Consider the following 23,332-nt stretch of genomic DNA (forward strand, 5'->3'; position numbering starts at 1 on the left):
TCATTGAGAATTTGCTTCACTTTTCTCATCCGTAGTTTTGACAGATTTTCCAAAGTGGGCGGCGTTCATCAAAACTAGCAGTGGTTCATGGCCAACAAATAGGTTTGTGTTTATGACGCACCCCCTGGGCCGTGGGGTACCCGGTGCCGGGCCGGTGGATGCTGGGGAATGTCACAGTGGCGGTGACCCGGTCCGTGACCCAGGGCGGTCAATAAAAGGGGTGATGGATAGGGGATTTATAGTGTTTTTTTATAGAGTTCGTAACGCCACCTGTGGAGTGCGGCTAAAGGGAGCCGCCGCTGCGGAGCAGTCCTCTGAAGCTGATGTTACTGCAGCAGGGATGGTGTGGCTCACCACAGGCAGAGCTTAGCTCCAGGGCAGTGTAGATGTTGTAGGTTGTGCTGGGTGTTGTAGGGGTTGATGGTGCAGCAAGAAACACAGAGACCAGATAGTGCAGTCCCAGGGTCTTTACTCACAGTTGTTTCAGTCCAGATTACAGGGATCCATGTAACTGCCCTCGTCGTCCTGTGTTTACTCAGGGAGGGGTTCAATCTACCCCCAGGTAGCTCCAGAGTACTTAGCAGGACCCCCTTCTGTGTCCTCTCTCTGGCCTTTTCCCTGCACCTCACACCTAGTATCTCCAATCCGGTACCCGCGGGCCTTGGCGGGCGACGTCTGTTCCGTCCTCTGGGTCCTATATGGCTACCTTCTCTGTGAGACTGGCGTGGACTTGTGGCTACAGGACTTAAAGTACTGCAGCCTCCGGTTTCTAGTTGAGACGTGCAGTCTTCTGCTAGTTGAGGGACCAGTTCCCTTTTGGTGGCCTGACCCCTCCACCGCCTGGCAGATGCGGGCGTACGGGTGGCCTTCTGCACGGCCCGTACCCCTGGGGTCCTTTCTGGTCCTGGAGCCTTTCTCCTGCTCCCTCTCTTCTCTTCTCTCCTTCTCTTTAGACTTGGGCCTCAGTGGCTAGGCCCGCCTCTGGAGCAGAGCTCCTGCAGAGCCTCTGCTCCACTCACTTTCCTCCTCTGACTGGCTTGTCTTTCTAAGATGGCTTCCCAATTTATACCTCCCTCTCATGTGCTCCCCTAAGCTACTTCCTTCACCCACACCCACTACATGGTTCCCCCTCTCTAGGTTACCCTCCACTCCAGCCAGGGACCAGGGACTGTGCTTCCCTTAGGAGCAATCTCGCCCTGCCCTGCTGAAGTGGACGTGTTGGATGCAGGTGTTAGGGTCCTGAGCTGTACTCCTTCCTTACCTGAGAGTGAGATGCCACATCTCTGGCTGAGATGCAACACCTCTGTGGCGACCGAACCCTCAGGGGCGCCAAATTTACATTTCCATTAATGTAAAAAGAAACTAAAATCTGATCCCTTTCCTATAATTTTGATAACTACCCCTGATTAAGTGATAATGGGGCAAATCAGATACAACTGAAAGTTGCAAGCCATGAGTGATGGTAATGTGACATTATGCCCCAATTCATCAAAGTGTTTTCGACAAATTATTGGCATAAGAGACTTTGAAGTCAAAGTTGCACAAAAATGTTTTGATTTTTGGCGTTTTCACTCCAGTCCTGGCCAACGCCGCCAAAGTGTGCCGAGCAAGGTGCACATAGGCACATGCCAGTAACAAGATGCACTTAAATCCTTAAGTGTCATGCACCTCTTAATAAATTAAGTGCATCTTACTTATAAACATTCATTACTGAAGTATTGAAAAATAAATAAATTCATCTTCATTATCAAAACTGTTTAAAAAAATTAATTGATGGCCATAGCAGCCAATTACAAAGCAGCTTTTATTTATCAATTATTTAAAAAAAAAAAATAAAGTTGCGTTTTCATTGGCTGCTATCAACGATTGACTCAATTTTCTGCCTTCAATACGATATCAAGGGTTATTCCCATGTTCTCATATGGGTTCACTTACAACGTGGCATTAAAAGCAAGTAACTTTGTAAATACTTGTTAAAAATCCTGCCGTTTTCAAGAATGGAGTGATTTATAATTTTTTTTGTTCACGGCCACTTTGCCAAGATTTAGTATCAAAATTTGTAAAGGGACCGAGAGCAGTAGTCATGACTGAGCTGCTGTCCGGTTACTCTCTGGCACTTTACAGGAAAACCATGTCCCAGTGTGCTATCAGGTGTGGGGTGCATCATACTCACTTATAGGCCGCAGGCCTCTGCTGTCTCTAAGCCTAAAACTTCAGGAGCCGCCACACACAACTCAGGGGACACCAAGTTCATTTCACCAAACAGAAGTTTACTGGACAGTTCAAGTTCATCAGGTTGTAGCATGTAGGACAGGGAACAACACATCTTTAGCCCTACCACCAATTTCTCCTGGATTATCCCTAAGCCCACTGGCTTGTCAGCCCCAGGGAATTCCTGTCCAGTCCCGCAGTGCACCCGGGATCCTTTAACTTCCCTTCACGCGGTTCCACGTCCATCTTCCCCTGTGTGTCAGAGGACACGATGCACCCTTTAGCCCCTATGCCGAGCCTTGAGCTTCTGGTGTTGACGGGATGTCCCCACAGGATTCTAGTATGGCCACTCACTGCCTTGAATGGTAGGTACAAGCTGGCCCTAGCAGCCCACTGCACTTGAACTTGACCTTGTTATTGTACTTCACTATCTGAATCTCTACCAGGAATTCCCCGCTTTTTTTTACTAGCACTATCCCCATCCTTCTGTGAGCTAAACCCAAACATTAACTGTATCTTACCTTATCTCATGTCCTATCCTTATACTGTACACAACCAACATGTCCTATACCATTGCCATGTACGTATTATGCATATTATACTTCACATAACTATATTAACAATTGTTATACTACCTCATATCACAGAATATAGTTTACATTTCACATGACACTATTTATTTATTTATCTGTTATACTCGCTTATATAGCGCCATTAATTCCTCAGCCCTTTATAGACATCATCATCACTGTCCCCATTGGGGCTCACAATCTATATTCCCTATCAGTATGTCTTTGGAGTGTGGGAGGAAACTGGAGAACGCGGAGGAAACCCACACAAACATGGGGAGAACATACAAACTCCTTGCAGATGTTGTCCTTGGAGGTATTTGAACCCAGGACCCCAGCGCTGCAAGGCTGCAGTGCTAATCACTGAGCCACCGTGCTGCGCTACACTATACAATATATATATATATATATATATATATATATATATATATATAAAACGCATGACATTATCTATATTATGTGATTGCTGTCCTCAGAGGCAGGAACAGGGTAATACAGTCCATACCTTTACACATGTGCAGTGCTTATAAGCTCTTTCCAATAGAGTTTGTAAGCACTAGTTGCTCTTGATGTGGCTAGTTTCAGTGCCTCTGTTCTCCTGCTGCTTCTTACAGCAGCATCGAGGAGCATGCAATCCAAGTCTGTGGTGCAGTGATATTACTGGTCCACATTGTCAATCAATCAGGAGCACACCGCATTTCAGCAAACTGAAGTTGGGAGGCTAAGGAGCAGTGCGCTCCTGCTGAAGACCATGAGACCTTCCCCTTAAGACAGTTCTTTAGGGACAGTCACATGAAGCTGACCTCTATTCACTTCTCAAAAAATAAAAATTCTCTCTTAGTCATACCTCGATGGGTAGGGAACAGGGGCGGACATGTCATTGGTGCAACGTGTAAGAGGTAAGGGGGCCACTGTCACCTGCAAATCAGCAAGCATGTCCTGTCACAGACCCAAATACCGTTCTTGCACCGGGGCCATCCTCCATTTGTGTCCACCACTGGTAGGGAATATCTGTCTTGATGTGCTGGCCACAAGTAGTTAGGGTTATATAGACACTGTGTTTGTTCTCCTATTCACTTCTATAGGAATTATGGAAACAGCAAGGTGCAACACATTTAGCTGTTTGCGGAGTCTTGGTCCCCTGCGATTGGCACCCAAATTCCGATATTCCCAAAGTGTAATAAAAAATAATAAAGCCCAAGAGATTCAGGCAGTCCACACACCTCATTATTAGAACACAAACTGCTAATTACTAGTTAGAAAGAAAAAAAGTAGACGGTGTATGGTATAAATAATATTACGAGGAAATAAAACCTGCTTTTACAGTTCACCGTCTAACTAAGCCGTATTGCGGAGGGCCTCTTATTAGCTATCGAACACCTCGGCCAGGACTTGACACCAAAATCATTTGCCCTTCCATGTTCAGCGCTGTAGGTCAGCACAAGCTGTTCTGGGAATTAATAGTCAGATAAGATGACAAGGTGAACCCGATTACCCTTATTCCCTGTGGACATACTTCTGGGTCATTAGCATAGCTGATCCGCACTTTGATCTGTAATGTGTATGTAAAATGTATTTTCTGCTTTTTCTGGGGCTTTTCCTGGTGCTTGCTGCGGATCATGGCGTGCGGAGATGTAATAGAGCAGAGCAGGCTGCGGAGCGCCGCTCTCGCAATGTGCCGTGTTCTGTCTGTTTCATTGCCATACACATTATTGCTGTTTGATCTTTCATTTACTCTAATTACTCCAGTGTCAAGGGCATCATGTACTTCAGTGGTTATAGGGAAATGTTAACCGTACTATTGTTTCCTTTCTTGATACTTGAATTATTTGCAATTTTACTAACTTGTCGAAAGACTTTTACAATACGGTTGAATGAACTCTTTTTTTTCTTTCCATTCCATCATAGGGACCTCAAGGTCCACAGGGCCCAGTTGGATTCCCAGGACCAAAGGGCCCCCCTGTAAGTTTGTGAACCTTCTACAGATTTATAGGATACTTTATGTACTATGCCAACACTCGAAAGGATATTTGACGAATGTGATAGCTCATGGCCCCTGATTTTGGCCACTCAGACTATCTAGATTTTGTCACTTACTCATAGGATGGTCAATCAAAGGTCTTCTTTTGGCTTCATTTACAAAAAATGGCCAAGTGAACAAATGTGGAGCCTACTGCCTAAAGTTACTACAGTTTTTTAGCCAAACTAAAAGACAGAATTTCTTTTATAGTGTCGCACGTCCATGTTTTGTTCTAATAATATTCTTTAGGGCAGGTGCAGATGAGCGTATTTTTGATCCCACATTTTGTTTGATCACACCCGGACCAATATTATGTTATGGGGCCGTGCTGCATGACTGAGTGCATTCTATGCAAGACAGTGAGTGCACTCGGATGACATCTGAGTGCAGTCCTATGTCCGCAGACTCACAAAGTGGAGTAGATGGTGAATTTTTTTTCTCCACATCTGAGAGAATCAGATCACACTCGGCTCACACTCTGATCAGTGTGTCATTTGCATAATTGTGATGAGAGAATCTACGGCCGTCTGCACCTGCCCTTAGTGGGAGAGTTCCTAGGAACGCTGCATCACATCCCAATAATCACGCAATGTAAACAGGCTGATGATCACGATTAGTAAAATACTAATAGGCTTATATTTGATATTCTGAAGGGTCCTCCTGGAAAGGATGGGCTGCCCGGCCACCCTGGACAACGTGGTGAGACTGTAAGTATGCCAGTCTTTCTCCTCCCTGGCAGCTGTTTCACAGCCAGTTTACCCTCTGGACGTTACTTTCTCTAAACACTTCTGGCCCGGTAGGAGAAGACACCTCCTAGGTTACACTGATCGTGTGTTCTGGTACCTGGCTGGACCTGTTTATGGCAAGTAGCAAACATTTACATACAGAGGTGTGGCTGTCACACAACTGCATATCCATGGACATAACTACGTATTATCCATTCAGCTAGATGGACTAGTTTACTATGTCTACACTGTGTGGGTGATGTGAGCTGTCTAACAAGCTGAGTGTATCATTCTACTGTCATGGACTTTAAAGGGAACCTGTCAGTAAAGTTATGAGTATTAGAGCACTAGGACAATGCTTTATGGCTTGTAAATACCTTTGTAGGCATGTCTCCATTGAAAATTTGCTAGATGGTGGGAAGTGATGTTAAAGAAACAACCGCTCACTAATAGTCATCTGGGTGGAGCTTTAGTGGTGTCCTCACCGCTAGCATTATCACCCTGCCTTGATTGTCTTCCTCACCTAGAGTGGGCATGCTAAAATGAATAGTCACCACTGCAACTCTACAAAAATGACTATTGGTGAACGGTGTACGGAGGTTTTATAACTTCACATTCTCCCTCCTGGTAAAACGAACTAATTAACTAAGCACTTTGCTGAAGGGTTCCCTTTAAAGGAAATATGTCATCAAGTTTTTTTTTACTATGTAATCTAAGAGCAGCATGAGGTAGGGACAGAGACCCTGATTCCAGTCATGTATCACTTAGTTTACTGGGTGCAGCAGGTATGATAGAATCATAGTTTTGTCCACACCACAGCTTTCTGAGTACATTGTATAGTGACAGAGACCTGCTAATCAGTGGAGGGGGAGGGGTTGGACTAGGAGGCACAAGGCTAGTTGTCCTTTAGTGATCATCTCCTGCTGATATAACACTGATTGTTTTGAAACAGCAAAACACAGCCCAGTAAGTGACATATCCCTGTAATCAGGGTCTCTGCTCCGACATGATGTTGCTCTCAGATTAGATAGCAAATACTGCTGACAGATTCCCATAAACTATAACAAATGTTCAGTAAACTAGGCACATGTATAAAAAATATTAATGAGTGGAAAAACTTTCATTTTTTTTTAGAATTTTGTCTAGAATGGAAACTCATGAAACTTTGCACATCACTTTTTTTTTTTTTACTTCCACAACCATCTTTTTCTCATTATGTGATGTCACATCCCCCAGTGATACAGTACATGCATGGTGCTTGTGGAAGAAATTCTACCGAGGAACTGTTCATTAATACACATTAAATAGGTTGTCTGAGACTTTTATATTGATCGCCTATCCTTAGGATTGCTCATCAATGTCTGATCTGCGGGGGTGCATCACCGGGCACTCTTGCTGATCAGCTGGTCTTGTTGCTGGTGGCGCCCGGATGCGCTGAGATGTGGTGCTGCACAACTCAAATCAATAGGGGGCGGATGTGCAGTACCGGCGGCGGCCACTATGCAGTTGATGGAGCTGTGCCATGTAGATCTGCAACTCAGCACATCCGGCACCTGGAACAGCTGATCAGATGTTGATGACCTATACTAAGGATACTGGTCAAAGTACCGGACAAACCCTTTAAGGATATAACTTACATGCAATTATTTTACAGAAATTAAGACAAATCCTCCAACAAACTGATTTGCAATTTCATAACTCTCCATGCTGGACAAAATTATTAAAAAATGAAAGTTTAGTTACTCTTTAAGGAAATGTTTACACAATTTTTTGACATACAGTTAGATGGTTAGTAGTAGAAAACTGTAAGCCTCCACTGTATGGTGTGGAGATAGCCTAATATAGTCTCTGTATATCAGGCGTAAATTTTTTTCAAAATGATTTTATTATAGATCTGATTATAGACTCCATTGTAAAATGTCGATATAGATGCTGACATTAGGTCACTACCAGACATCCAAAGCTAGACCACCTGCCTCAGCTATTAAACCTGCTGCAGAAGTTTCTGTATAGTTGCTTTATAAGTTTGGCATATTGCAGTAACTCTCGTTGTGACAATCGTAGTTCCATTTCACTAACCATTTGCTTCCCCTTCCTCAATACGTTGCCTGTGCTGCTTTAAACATATAATTGCCTTGCAGGTGCACATATGGATCATCGCTTGTAGCTTCACACAAATGCATAATCTTCATGTTTTTCGCCAGCATTTAAATCCTTTAGAGAAGCCATCATCATTATACAACTCTTCTATTTTACAACCCTCCATAGTCTATTTTTTATATGAAGAGTTTTAAGACCAAAATTAGAAAAGCATTCTAACTAAAAAAATAATCGTTGAGAATGACAAACAATTAAGATATTTTTCAATTTTAAAATGCTGCTGAAGATATTTATTAACTTTTATAATTGTAGTTTTATATTGTGTACATTGTATATGAAATAAAGATGTGGAATGTGATGATGGTTTCTAGGTAAGGACAATTATTATTATTATTATTATTATTATTATTATAGCGCCATTCATTCCATGGCGCTTTACATGTGATAGGGATATACATAGCACATACAAGTCAGCGATTGGTGCAGGAGGAGCGAGGACCCTGCCCGCGAGGGCTCACAATCTACAGGGGATGAATGAGGATACAATAGGTGAGGGTAGGGCTGGTCATGCAGTGGTATGGTGGAGGGAGGGTTACTGCAGGTTGTAGGCTTGTTAGAAGAGGTGGATCTTCAGGTTCCTTTTGGAGGTTTCCATGGTCGGCGAGAGTCTGATGTGTTGGGGTAGAGAGTTCCAAAGTAGGGGGGATGCATGGGAGAAACCTTGTATACGATTGTGGGAAGAGGAGATAAGAGGGGAGTAGAGAAGGAGATCTTGTGAGGATCGAGGTTACGTTTAGGTAAGTTTGAACTGGGTCTCTGAGCAATGGGGGGCCAGTGACGGGATTGACAGAGGGGGGAGGCCGGGCAATAGTGGAGGGACAGGTGGATTAGTCGGGCAGCAGAGTTTAGGATAGATTGAAGGGGTGAGAGAGTGGTAGAAGGGAGGCCACAGAGCCAGAGGTTGCAGTAGTCGAGGCGGGAGATGATGAGGGCATGCACTAGTGTTTTTAGAGATTCATGGTTGAGGAGTGTGCGGATCCGGGAGATATTTTTGAGTTGGAGTCGGCAGGAAGTGGAAAGGGCTTGGATATGTGGTTTGAAGGAGAGATCAGAGTCCAGGGTTACCCCGAGGCAGCAAACTTGCGGGACTGGGGAGAGTGAATAGCCATTGACGTTGCTAGATTGGTCAGTTGGGGGGTTGAGTGAGACGGTGGAGAGATGATGAATTCAGTTTTGTCCATGTTAAGTTTTAGAAATCTGTCAGAGAAGAAGGATGAGCTAGCGGACAGACATTGTGGGATTTTGGTTAGTAGGGAGGAAATATCAGGTCCAGAAAGGTAGATATGTGTGTCATCAGCATAGAGCTGATACTGAAAGTCATGAGACTCTATGAGCTCTCCCAGTCTGAAGGTGTAGATGGAGAAGAGCAGGGGTCCTAGGACTGAAACTTGGGGGACACCGACAGATAGGGGGCGAGATTAGGAGGTGGTGTATGAGTGGGAGACACTGAATGTCTGGTCTGTTAGGTATGAGGAGATCCAAGATAGGGCCAAGTCTTTGATGCCAAGAGAAGAGAGAGTCTGTAGTAAGAGGGAATGTCTACTGTGTCAAAGGCAGATGACAGGTCCAGGAGGAGGAGGACAGAATAGTGTCGTTTGGATTTGGTGGTTAGTAGGTCGTTGGTGACTTTAGTCAGGGCAGTTTCAGTGGAGTGATGCGGGCGGAAGTCAGATTGGAGGCGGTCAAAGAGGGAGCAGGAGGAGAGTTAACTCCTTACCTGAAAATTCACATGAGACTTTAATACGTATAGGCATTTATTTTGAGGACTTTGGCAGTTTCTTCACTTTATAGAACTGTTAATTATTAGAAATTGCCTTAAATTTCACAACACGCATACCCATTCATAGACATTGTTTTGTTAGAAAAGAATAATCACTGTTAATTAGTAGTGATTAGTTCTTGAATCCTCCAATTATCTTATCTTCTCTGATTCATTTTTAAATTTCTGACAAATCTAAAGTAAAAACAGAAGCAGATTAGCATAGGTATATGATTGAGAATCTCCTTCCGTTATGTGTCTGCAGCTCCTATAAAGGCAGATGTGTCTCCATGGTTACAAACTGCAAACAAACCCTTACATTGCAGTAAAGTGCTACTTCATTACCTTTGCTTCTTCTTACTAAACTACAAAGAATAGAAGAGGGTGCAGATAGTAAATTGTACTACATGACTGCATAGACGGGTGAACAGATGTTTCCAAGGATACACATTGGTCTGCATTGAACCTGTAAACATATGTTGCTTCACTCTTTATTTTAAATATATTAGAGTAATAAAATTAAATGGGCTTAAAGTCTACATACAAAAGATTAGCAGGACCCCGGTCCAGCACCAGGGGCGGACATACCATTGGTGCAACCTGTGAAGCCACACAGGGGCTCAAGAGGTAAGGGGGTCCATTTCCACCTACAAGCAGGTGGAATTGTGCATTATGATGAATTATTGGACTGCAAAGGGCCCATATATTGTTCTTGCACAGGGGCCCTCTTTTGTCTGTGTCCGCCACTGTGGAGCACCCATGTTGGTAGTCCATAGCTGCCTGACCAGAGCCCTTCGAACCACATGCTACCTACCAGATTCCTCGGCCACTCATCTGATGGTATCACGCTGGGTTTAGAAATTAGAAGAGGTGCCAGGGATTCCGGCAGGTAGGAGGAGGTTGGGCAGAGCTCTGGTTCGGTGGCCACAGACTACCAAAGTGGTCACTGGACCATCGTCTATCAATTTTTTTGATCATCTCTATTACATACGTATAAATGTTTTCCAGAAATATCAATGAGAGTTTTAGTCAAAGCAGAATTTCTTGGATTGAGTTAAACCTTACTTCATATCTACCACATAGATATAAAATAACCCGAGACAAATAAGACGTATATATTGCAAGAAATAAACTTTTTTAAAGTTTACTTGCAAGCTATTTTATTTGATTAGATAACATTTTAATGAAAAAAAAATAATTACCATCTGTCTTTATTGCGTTAACTTAGTTGTAATTTTTTTTCCAGTTTTCGAAATAATTTTAATGATAGTGATTATACCGCTGTGTACCTGATTATAGAGCTGCGTAGCTGTTACCACATATTTGCTGCACTGCTGGAGATGCGGTATTCATTTTCCAGCAGAAATTCTGGGTGTCTTTCCCAGCTAATAAATATTCCTTCCAACTCGATAACCAGCCTCTTGGTGAGGTTAAACCAGTAATTTTCTCCCCAGTGATTATTTGATGCCCATCAGCTGAAGGGGGATATAATTATAGTATTCCATACACACAGATGGACAGAAATGTCAAGTACCGATGTCTCTCCAAGTGAGAAATAATAACTTAATACAAAGATAAACAGCTCCAGCTAAACAATGGAATATCATGTAATAACCTCGCAAAGAATTTCTCTTTTGACAAGTGTAGATATAATCCATGTTACAGGTGGGACAATAATGACGCCAAAAGATAATAAGATAATAATATTACTGTTTCTTTTGAGTATTGTGATTTAGTACAAAAAAGAAAAAAAACTAAAATAGTGCAAACAGACAAAACCCAGAGGGGTGGGGGTATATAGAAATGATGTGGCCCCATAACAAAAGTACTAATTGGGCTCCCCCACAAAAGAAAAAAAAATAATATCCAGCAGGGTCACAGAAGAGCATATCTCACAACTTTGCAGCCCTTACAAAGTAATTTTTCTCCTATTGAAACCCCTTATTATTCCCACACATTTAGATTTCCCTTTCATTTCCCCCATAAAGTATGATGCCAACGAAAGTACCCCACAAACACAGTATGATACCCCCATGGTGAATTCCTGAGCAGTACCCCTCACATGCACAGTACCCCCCACAAAGTATGGTGAGCTCAGCACAGTATGATGCCCCAACTCTGACCCTAACATAGCCTTCCACAAAATATGATGGCCCCCAAACAGCCCCCCATATAGTATAATGGTCCTCACACCTTCCTCACAGTATAGTGGCCCCAACACAACCGTCCACACAGTATGATGGCCCCAACACAACCGTCCACACAGTATGATGGCCCCAACACAACCGTCCACACAGTATGATGGCCCCAACACAACCGTCCACACAGTATGCTGGCCCCAACATAACCCTCTACACTGTATAATGGCCCCCACTAGCCCACCAAACAGTATAATTCAGGACGCCGATAGAGTTGAAAGTGCAATATACGAGCCCTATATCGGCTGCTTGGTCTGCCGCTATTGGCAGTATGCCAGTGACAAACCCCATGGCAATCTATGAGCAATAGGGGCCTCCCGACTGCTCCGTTGACAGATACCTCATTTAAGTGCGATCAGGCATGTTGGATTGCAAAATGCTTGATCCTTTGTTTTCCAAACGGTTACAATCCAGTAAATACTGATAGGTCGAGACAAGCGTATTAGAGGTGTGATCTAGAAAGTGGAAAATAGCGGACACTGATATTATTTGCTTCCTTTTGCTTTTTCATTACCTAGCTGGAGATATTGCATCTGTTATATTGCCAGAAAAAAAGAAATGATTCTGCAATGTGTTTCTTATTATTCTGGCCTCTATTAACATACCGAATTTGATTGCTTCCTAACAAGTAGCTGTGCCCTCTTCACACAGATTATCATGCAATTCATGGCATTATCATCACCCATGCCATAATAACTCTTATTTCTAGGCGAATTAAATGCTTTTTATTTTTTATTTTTTAACCATCTCATATCGAAGCTGCATTATGTACCATGCTGAAAGAGATCATATAGCTTGGCACGAGCTAGATGCTTCAGCTTGCTAGTACGTGTCCTAACTGTGTTGGAGTCTTGGTAAGTAGACATGTAAGGTCATTGATGCTTTAATGCATATAAATATTTCTATCTGTTCCAAAGTACAATTGAAATATTAATTTCACAAAGTTTATACTACTTATGACCACAAATTAAAAATATGCAGTTTAGAAGATCTAGTATACAATTAGTACTCTGTATCCATTACAATCACTAATGCCTACAGACATTTCCTGGGAAGTGGGCTCTCTTTTAATGTTAGTTGGGGGTTACCTTGTGTGGTGTCAGACTTTTTTTCTATAGCATTTTGGCTATAGAAATTCTTCTAATTTGTAAAAATTTTTTCAAACGCAATATTCATTTTGTAGGGTTTCCAAGGCAAAACTGGTCCACCAGGTCCAGGAGGCGTCGTAGGTCCACAGGTCAGTATATACCATCTTCACCAAATGATGTTTCACACAATCATCTCTCCTGTTTTCACTCAATATCTCACTACCCCTTCTTCTCCCTCCCTGCCGAGTATTCCAATGCGCTTTACATATTTAACATCCAATTTAGGTCAATTTTATTGTTTTTGTCATGAGATAAGAGAACATAAAAAAACACAAATTGACTATGGAAAACACATTCCTACTTTTGTAAAGACACAGCATGCTCTGTATATCAACACAATAGTTCAGTTTAAAGCTAAAATCAATAGAAAACAATTTCTCCGCCATCTATTTCACGCTACCCAAGTGTACAGCTTTCCCCTTTCTTTGTAATTTCCATAAATAAGCTGAAATAAGTGGTAGAAATTGTGCATTTTTTCATTATAGGTTACAGTTAGCGGATTGAGAAACCTAGATGATCATTAACCTCATCTTGGCGCACTTTAATAACAACCATTGTTTTACTATTACACCTATTTTGTCCAGGGTCCAACCGGAGAGACTGGTCCTATCGGAGAGAGAGGTCACCCTGGACCTCCTGGTCCACCAGGAGAGCAAGGCTTACCTGGAGCAGCTGGTAAAGAGGGTGCAAAGGTGAGTTTATTACTAAGATAGTGATAAAGGCTCAAGGTAGTGAACATGTTATACAGATAAAAACTTGTGTGACGTAATGAGTGATAAGTGGGCTAGTTGGGTTGGTTATTGAGAAGAGGCCATATTTACAAAAATCAAGTTAAAATCACAATAAAACTTTTCAATCTCAACAAATAATTTTAGGCCCCAGGTATTGCCGAAATGGCAATTATCTTATAAGCACTAAACTGACTTAGGTAATATGACATAGACTGTAATACAAGCAACTAATGTCAGTCAATCACAATTCATTTTTTTCCAACCCAGGGAGACCCAGGTCCTTCAGGAGTTTCTGGTAAAGATGGTCCTCCAGGTTTACGTGGATTCCCAGGAGAGAGAGGACTTCCTGGAGCTTCGGTAAGACATTATCTCATGAAGGGTATCTATAACCTATATATATCTATAACTGTACAGACAATAACTTTACCAAAACATTTATAAACCATAGACCACTCTTCTATCCATAGACTTCGAGTAGACTAGTCATGTTGCACCAAATAATAGAGCAAGGGAAAATTAAATATATTTTATAAAACGTTCAAATCATCTAATAATTACATGATTAGCCATTCTTTTGTCTATTCAAACATTATTGCAGTCACTTTGATAACTTAATTCTAACTAATGTTTGATTGGGTACATTCACCATTATCTGTCTAACCATATAGGTAGACCAGGTAGACCCATACATGTATATACTCATACATGAGTAAACCATGATGTTTATTCTTACTTTACTTTAGGGTGCTGCAGGCTTGAAAGGAGGAGAAGGCCCACAGGGTCCGCCTGGTCCAATTGTAAGTAGTCATATTCTTAGTTATTCCTTCCATGTCTCAAATAAACACACTAGAAACTTAATATGGAATTTCACTTGTATGTCTACATTTAAAGTTGGTAGAATTGGTTCATTGGGATCAAGAATTGCAGGGTATTAAAGCAAGTAGAAAATCAATCAGAATTTGTAAAGATTTATTCATCTTCACTTACATATTCATAGGCCTAATTTTTTTTTAGATTTGTAGCAGAGAAAAAAATAAGAAATTAAAATATCCCTAAAGAATTAATGATGTAGTTGCAGATCTTCATGTATTAAGTAATGCTCTGCATATAGATTTTTATAAATTCTAACCTAACTTAATGGATGGTGCACTGCATAATGCGACCGTTCTCATTTACTTTGCTGGCTGATACATCTGTATTTATTATACTTACAAATATCTGGATCATGACCGCTAGTTAGAAATGAGCGGATCGATCCGAGGAAAATCGATTTTGAGTTGAATTTCCACTTTCCTGCAAATTCAAACAGTTTGCGATTCAATTCTTGAAGATTGGAAAAAAGAAAAAAAAAATACCCAACGCCATTTCACACAGTGCTGAAGAGTCACAATGTGGGCTAATGAAGTCAGGCACAGCCACGCTGGCTTCCCCATAATGTCCTGCAGATGACGATCTAGTGCAGCCAATTGGGGGGACTATTGAAGCCCGTATAAAAGAGGCTGGCCAGCCAAGAAGCAGCATTTTAGGACTTTAAAAACTACATATAGGAGGTCAGAACGCACAGCTCATTAAACAAAGGGATAGAAAAATGCTAAAATTGCTTTGTGTAGTTCACATTTTCAGTATGCTTCAGCACTAATGCTTAACCCCTTTACAGCCTGGGTGGTAATAGTACGCACCAGGCTGCCACTCCCTGTTCAGCGCGGGCTCCGACGCTGAGCCCATACTGAACCGGGCACATGTCAGCTGATTTATACAGCTGACATGTGCCCGCAACAGCCGCGGGTGGAATCGCGATCCACCCGCGGCGGTTAACATGTTAAATGCCGCTGTCAATCTCTGACAGTGGCATTTAACAGCACCGTGCCAAAAGAGCGTCACTTAACCCGCCCATTGGTGACCCCATCACGTGATCGCGGGTCACTGATGGGTGGGCATGACAACCCTGGGTCTGCAGCAGACCCCAGTGGTTGTCATGTACTGATCGCTATGAGCGCCACCTAGTGGTCGGCGCTCATAGTACAGGAGCATTTCTGCTACATAGAGGTGATCTGCTCATCACCTCTATGTAGCAGAGGCGATCGGACAGTTGCTGCTTCTAGTCTCATATGGAGACTATAGAAGTAAGCAAAAAGTGTAAAAAAAAGTTTTTAAAAATATTAAAAAAATTAAAAAAATATAAAAGTTTAAATCACCCCCCGTTCGCCCCATTCAAAATAAAATAATTAAAAAAAAACCCACATACACATATTTGGTATCGGCGCATTCAGAATCGCCCGATCGATCAATATAAAAAAAGAATTAATCCGAACGGTAAACGGCGTAACAAGGAAAAAATTCTAAATGGCAGAATTACGACTTTTGGTCGCCGCAACATTGCAATAAAATGCAGTAACGGGCGATCAAAACTTTGTATCTACCACAAAATGGTATCAATAGAAACTTCATCTTGGCGTGCAAAAAATAAGCCCTCACCCGGCCCCAGATCCCGAAAAATGGAAACGCTACAGGTTTTGGAAAATGGCGCCTTTTTTTTTTTTCTTTTAGCAAACTTTGGATTTTTCTTTTCACCACTTAAATAAAAAATAACCTATTCATGTTTGGTATCTACGAACTTGTAATGAATTGGAGAATAAGAATGGCAATAAAAAAAAAACATCTGTGGTATTGCACTTTTTTTGCAATTTCACCGCACTTGGAATTTTTTTTCCCGTTTTCCCGTACACGATATGGTAAAACCAGTAATGTCGTTCAAAAGTACAGCTCGTCCCGCAAAAAATAAGCCCTCATATGGCCATATTGACCAAAAAATGAAAACGCTATGGCTCTGGGAACAAGGGGAGCAAAAAACGAAAATTCAAAAATGGAAAATCCCAGGGTCCTTAAGGGGTTAAACACATTGAAAATTGGAGTGGAAGTCAGCCTTTGAATAATAATAATAATCCAAGAATTCAAGAAAGGGAGGGGCTGTACCTGCATAAGTATGTATCTATGAATTCATTGATCTGTGATCTACTGCAGTAACAGCACTTTTTTGATTTTCACGCACTGCAATTGCATATCAGGAAGGCAGTTTAACACCCGCCCTGTGTACTAATTGTGCTGATAAGGGAGAATCCTGAAACCTAGGCTTGTGTGTCACAGGCAGGGCAGCCATAATTTATGTAATTATTTATTTTTTACATACAAATCACAAATGCTTGTTCTTGGGACATGAATCTAGCAAGCTTTTTTGACCTGTTCTTATTCTGTAAAGTACAAAGGGTGCAATTTAAAAAAAATATTTTATATAATGGACACATGTTAATTTTTTTGATACGTGTTTTAATAGTCCAATTTATCAACAACGCACCAACTCCTCCATACTGCACGCTATAGCCCTATGTTCATTTCCAGGTATGAATCTACTTGTACCTACAGATATGCAGATACCATTTTTGGTTATGTTGCATTTTTGTTCAAGGGGGAGATAACTTAAAAAAAAATAATAATTAGGCACCAGCAAGGCAGGCATCTGTCCCCAAAAAGAGATACATTTTGGATTGTTTCTATAATTTAGGTAGCCTGACTAGTCTGACACTGCTGTGTGTATTAAATAGCCTGTTATTTTCCACTGGTTACCATCCATTATGCGTTAGCCACCTAATTTCAAGGTAATTAGTGGCTTTGCAGTATTGCAATTCGCAGTGAATTTAAAAAAATGTCATCATCTCTACTGTTAGTTTATATATATATATACTATATACGTATACGTATATGTATATTCATTCTTGTTTTATTGTCTTTAGGGTTCAGCTGGAGAAAGAGGAGCAGCCGGCACTGCTGGACCAATTGGTCTTCCAGGTAGACCTGGTCCCCAGGGTCCACCAGGTCCAGCAGGAGAAAAGGGAGCTCCTGTAAGTATTAATCTGTTTGTGAACATCATTTGCGACAAAATAACAAGAACTCGGCTTTAAGTAGCACCATTACTTTTTAGCAATATAATTGCCATCCCATATGCACTAAGACCGACATACCACCCATCCATCTGCAATCTGATGTTTGATGAAGGTCACAAAAGATGACTGAAACATCACATGTAATATCCTTTGATAATAAATAATGATGATTGAATGCAGAGTTCTTTCTACTCTACTGGAAGAGGTTAGGACCCCACTCGAAAACCAGAACCTTATCTCCAGAGTGCCAGGTTCTATTCTCTTCATGTGACAGTAATTCCATGTAAGTATAAAGTAATATCATAAGAATAACTTCACATTAAACTATGCAAAAGTGAGAAAGTCAAAGATACGTAAGTAACAGGCAGAACATAGTGAAAGTATTTCTAAAAACAAAATAATGAAAGAGTTAACAAAGCAGCTATTTATTCCCAGGCAATGTTTATGCCTAGTTTAGATAAAAGTGCAATTAATTCTCCTGCATGATTAAGACTTTTAAGATATGTCTGAAACCTCAGAAGCCAATTTATTTAGCACAGATATGTCCTTTCTACTGATGCTGTTTGAGTCTCATCGCTAGGCGACCTTTTCTGTGTCTTAACTTCTGGAGTCTTGCAGTTATTATTTTCTCTAATCCAAATAATTCTAGAAAGACTTTAAGAAGCCTCTAGGCAGAAACAATGACTTTATTATTATTCTAAAGGGTAGCAAAAGGGAATTGTTAGAATAAATATTCTCCCTGAAAGTCCAAGAACTTTGGTACCATACCCTGTGACTTTGACAAAGGTTTAAAGCTATGGAAAATGTAAAAAGGATAAGTGAATCCAGCATGTACTATGACATTGTCACTAGTGTGAATGTACTATTGTGTGTGAGATAAGACATTTAAAAGGGTATTCTCAAGTTGTCTCTAGAGCAGTTCAGAGCTATGTTTCCTTACTTCCTAGTTTCTAGAAGGGTGGGCTCTCCTCCTTGAGTGACAACTCTGGTGAATAGTTCGGATGAGTGGACCCGTGGAAGTTCGGGTTCTGTAACACTCTGGTTATTCAAAAGTTTGGTTCGGGTACCAGAACTGTACCCAAACTTGAACCAAACCCAAACCCCATTTAAAACAATGGGGACCTGAACCCTCTCTCCTGTCAGACTTCCTTCCGGAACTCCAAACATTGCAACGGACTTCCGGGAGCAGTCCGTGTTTGGCGTTTAGCATCGGACACTAACTTTCGGGTACGAACCCTGAACTTTCAAGTTTGGGTTCGCTCATCTCTAGTGAAGAGTAGAACTGTAGTATTAGTAGAACCATAAAGCTCAGCCCAAGTTCTGCTATAACACATTTAGCTATCAGGTTTGTTCTTAGTCTACAATGTTATCCCTGTATTTAGTCATAGAGATAACAGGGCATTTGAACAGGCACACAGCTCGGGACAGTGAGAGCAGAGAAACATCATTAGGAGATCTGCTGTGAAAGCTGCGGGCTGGTGACTTATAACTGCATCTCTTCAGAAGATGAGAGGGAGAGGAGGCAGAGGGAGGGATGTGAGCTGCTAACTGCTATATAGAAACCAGTGGGCTGGAGAGAGTTGACTGGAATGTTAAGAGCTAACCCCTCACCTAGATTGCAACTACTGTGCACTCTGAGACAGGCACTAGAGCCTGGGCTCCATGGGCACGAGCTGTACACTATAAAAAATAAAATCTTTCACTGCAGGAGTATGAAAGCAGATAGAAAAAGCAAGTCAATTACAAAAGTCTCTACTTTCATGTTGTCTAAATAATTCAAGCAATTTAGGAATTTGAGAATACCGCTTTGATTGTGAGTCAGGGACTGTCTAATAACAATTCATATAAAGCTAAATAATAAAAATGAAATACAAACAGCTTTAGTAGCAGAAATGAGATCGATGAACTATGGTCCATGCACGTGCCAATTTTATGCTGTCTTACCTGCACGGTGGCACAATGAGACAGTGTGCCACTGCATATTGCATCTGTAAGACACCATAGCCGGCCATAGAAACAAGACTTCTAAAGAAAAATACCATGAAATATTCATGCAATGGAACATACCAACATTTCTTTCCCATTGAGTCACAAGAACCCAAAGATGCTCCATGCGCTGTGAAAGGCACCACCCTTGAGCAATATATCAAGAGGAGAATACCTAAGTGACATGACATGCACCATGCAATTGAAATTTTCAAGGATTTAAACAATCTTTTTGCACATTTGGAATACTTTTAGCCCATACACATAGAGTATGGGCACAGAGCAGTCCATCATCTATGTATTACCAATCCAAAGAACACAGATCTATAATATGACCATGTGCATGATTCTTTAGTGAAGACATTATCAGAATTAATTGTGCACATATAGTATTAAGTCTCACACGTAAAAGAGGATAAACAAGAAAGAATTACTTAGCGCAAATAGCATATTAAGCACAGTAAATCTCCTGATCAATCAAGTGATATGTGGATGGTAGCTACCATGATTCTGCTCTTTAACATTGTCTGCGCTACACTCCACCTTGGCTAAACACTGACCTCTGCTCCGACTGTCTCCTTATATTCATTGTATACAGTGCTGGGCTGACACATTCATTCAATCTTCACAGTTTCTTCACTCTAATATGTATTATGTGACATATAAGGATAGTATTTTATGAAAATTGATGACACAGATTATTAGGATTACTATTTGGATTTATCATAATGATGGATGTTTCCCGTTGACAAGAAAATGAAACATCCTTTCAGCCACTAATGTATTACATTGAGATGAGCGTGGCCTAAATAGCTGTATACATGGAGAATATTTGCATTAAACAGTCAGAATGAACAAACTTAAATGCATTTTAGACTCTGGCTAATATAAAAACAGTGCCCAAATCGAAAGCTAAGAGCAAGTAAAATCTTATTAGAGGGATTGATAGAAAACTTATTGCACAATAACTCTAGTGCAATATACACTATCTATGGGCATATTAAGTAATATAGTAATTAAGGCTGAATGCTTTCAGGTTGACAGTTATCAGAAGGCAAGACGTGCTGGGAAACATTGAGCAGCCTGAATATCTATACCCGCATTACCGTACAGCGTAAAACATTCTGTGGAACTTTCTAGTATACATTACAGTCAGTTTGTTAAAGGCTTCTCTTTTTTTTGGTTATCCTATTATAGGGAGAAAAAGGACCTCAAGGACCTGCTGGCCGAGATGGAGTACAAGGACCGGTAGGACTTCCAGGCCCTGCTGGCCCACAAGGACCACCTGGTGAAGATGGCGACAAGGTACTTCAGCTTATTCTGTGTGATAAGTTTGGAACCAACTTTTGATTGAATTACTTAAAGGGGTTGTCCCACAAACCAGTACATTTTAATTAATAGACTTGGAATAAAAATAAATTCCACAATTCGATGTGTTCAAATAAATGTTCCTGTGCTGAGATAATCTTATAAATGTGCCCCTGCTGTGTACTGTGTAATGGCTGTGTCTGACCTTACAGGAACAAAGTCTGATCATACCACAGCTCCTGGGCAGGGGTGGAAGCAGAATAGTATACAGACAGGACAGCAGGGGATCACAGCTGATTCTTTCTGTGAGGCAAAATATTTCACTGCTTGTACTTAAGCAATATTTTATCTCAAAGAAAAAATCAGCTGTGATCCCCTGCTATAATGTCTGCACTGCGCGCTGTGAAGATTCGCTGACACTGAGAGAGGCCAGTTATGTGACTACAAGTATATGAGTTACATACTTCTGGCGGCCACATTCCGACTAGACGTATCCCACATCGCTGAATACACTTGCATTGAGCCAGGCCGTGTCCATCTAGTCGGCACGTGACCACATGTATGCATATAGCTTACTTGCGGTCATGTTCCCGGCACTGGCAGTGGAGAATCCTCACAGTGCACAGTGTGTGTAATGTGAGGATTCACAAGTCTGCAGTCACATAGAGCGACTGCAGACTTGTAATCTAAGGCCAGACTACCCCTTCAAGCCGCCGGGCAACAATCTGCAGTAATTCATGGATTTTATGTTCTAATTCAATCCTGGAATGATGCATTTAGTCAGTTATACACATCATTATCAAATTCCACTGATTTGCCCACTGTGTCACCAAATACAGTAACATTGAAGCAAGCAAGCAAGCACTGTGCGATACATGATACTATTATATGTGCGACATATGATATATGTTCTACAATCATTTTCTTTATTTTTACTCTTTTAAAATAAAGATGAAGATAAAAGAAATCTGATAATTGCACATTAATATCATTAAATTTAATGTCAGCACAAACTAAGTGTTTACAGGTGTTCAGTGCACCCTTGGTTTGGTCGAGTAGTTTAGTGCACCTATATATTTTGGATCTATGTCCGCCCTCTTCTTTTTGATTGATAGCTCTGGCTTTACAGGCACCAGAGAAGGGCAGAGATGGATGAAAAACGATTAGGCGAGTAGGTGCACTACACTTCTCAAGTGAGCCAGAGGTGCGCCTAGTTTTGGTTTCAACAGTCATATTATACAGACCGCCTTAAAGATTTAATGCCCCAATACTTGCAAACTAGAATTGTAATGGAATTTTTTGTTTTAGTAAATGTAAAGAAGAAGAATTGTAAAAATATCATAATATATTTAATAGTAATGAATAGTATACAACTATTTTACAGCCAAGCCATTTAAAACCATTAGGTGGTGTCACTAGTGTGCCCTGATACACTGCCAAAACAAGCTGGTGGTGACTTGCAGGGCCATAATGAAAGCAGTACAAGACTGTACCTAGGAATAGACTCATAATCACTCAGATGTGACTAGTGGCTGCTAATTAGGGCTATAGCTCCATAACGAAACCCTATTTGTGGTTGTAATGTATAGTTAGTACATTGGTGGTTAGTCAGTGTATGATAGGCCCTCCCACCCGAGAGAATCGGGCCATTTATGCTAATCATATTCTGATCAGAGTTTGATCACAGTGTGCTCCGATTTTCTCAGATGTGAAGAAGATGGAAAAAAAATGTCTCAGTTTTTTCCATCCTGTCAGTCCGTGAAAATCGCACCCACTCAGATGTCATTTGAGTGCAGTCTTATGCTTTCCACGGAATCATTGACTTGCATGTCCAAGTGCGATTCAGATATCGGATACAAATCATATATGCTGTGACTTTTTTCTCGTACAGACTCTGTCCGAGGAAAGGATCGGACATGTGTACCGCCCCATAGAATAACATTGGTCCGAGTGCAATCCGATGTTTTGTTGGATCACACTTGAATCAAAAATATGCTTGTCTGCATGAGCCTTTAGGCATACAAATCACATATAAATTGTCCAATAAGCCTGCAGCTAGAAACCAATGACCTCCTAAATATGCTGGCTAAGTCATCTGATATGTAGTCATATCCTGGCTCATAAAATGTACTTTCATGTACTAGGGGTGCTATTTTCTTATAAAATGTACTTTTATGTACTAAGGGTGCTATTTTCTTATAAAATGTACTTTTATGTACTAGGGGTGCTATTTTCTTATAAAATGTACTTTTATGTACTAGGGTGCTATTTTCTTATAAAATGTACTTTTATGTACTAGGGGTGCTATTTTCTTATAAAATGTACTTTTATGTACTAGGGGTGCTATTTTCTTATAAAATGTACTTTTATGTACTAGGGGTGCTATTTTCTTATAAAATGTACTTTTATGTACTAGGGTGCTATTTTCTCATAAAAGGTGCTTTCATGTGTTAGGGGTGCTATTTTCCTCTGTACTTGCCAGTCATCTTGTCAGCCACTAATGTCAGCTCCTGTGATCTTCTTAGTAATCACCTCCTGCCCTTCGCACTGTCTCCCTTGTCCCACTCAGTGATCATCTA

At 41.1% G+C, this 23,332-nt stretch overlaps 1 protein-coding gene across 1 annotated transcript in view; it reads left to right on the forward strand.

Annotated features, from left to right (window-relative positions):
- COL11A1 (collagen type XI alpha 1 chain) overlaps nt 1–23,332 on the forward strand; it is a 253,934-nt gene that overhangs the window by 179,380 nt on the left and 51,222 nt on the right. The window contains exons 36-43 of the mRNA XM_073642853.1: nt 4,689–4,742; nt 5,454–5,507; nt 12,826–12,879; nt 13,375–13,482; nt 13,789–13,878; nt 14,265–14,318; nt 17,310–17,417; nt 20,643–20,750. Coding sequence (XP_073498954.1) covers nt 4,689–4,742; nt 5,454–5,507; nt 12,826–12,879; nt 13,375–13,482; nt 13,789–13,878; nt 14,265–14,318; nt 17,310–17,417; nt 20,643–20,750 — 630 coding nt within the window. The remainder of the gene's footprint in view (nt 1–4,688; nt 4,743–5,453; nt 5,508–12,825; nt 12,880–13,374; nt 13,483–13,788; nt 13,879–14,264; nt 14,319–17,309; nt 17,418–20,642; nt 20,751–23,332) is intronic.

Source organism: Phyllobates terribilis, unplaced genomic scaffold (assembly GCF_046119375.1).
Source record: "Phyllobates terribilis strain yellow unplaced genomic scaffold, ASM4611937v1 Scaffold_8__6_contigs__length_399053987, whole genome shotgun sequence".
Taxonomy (NCBI): domain Eukaryota; kingdom Metazoa; phylum Chordata; class Amphibia; order Anura; family Dendrobatidae; genus Phyllobates; species Phyllobates terribilis.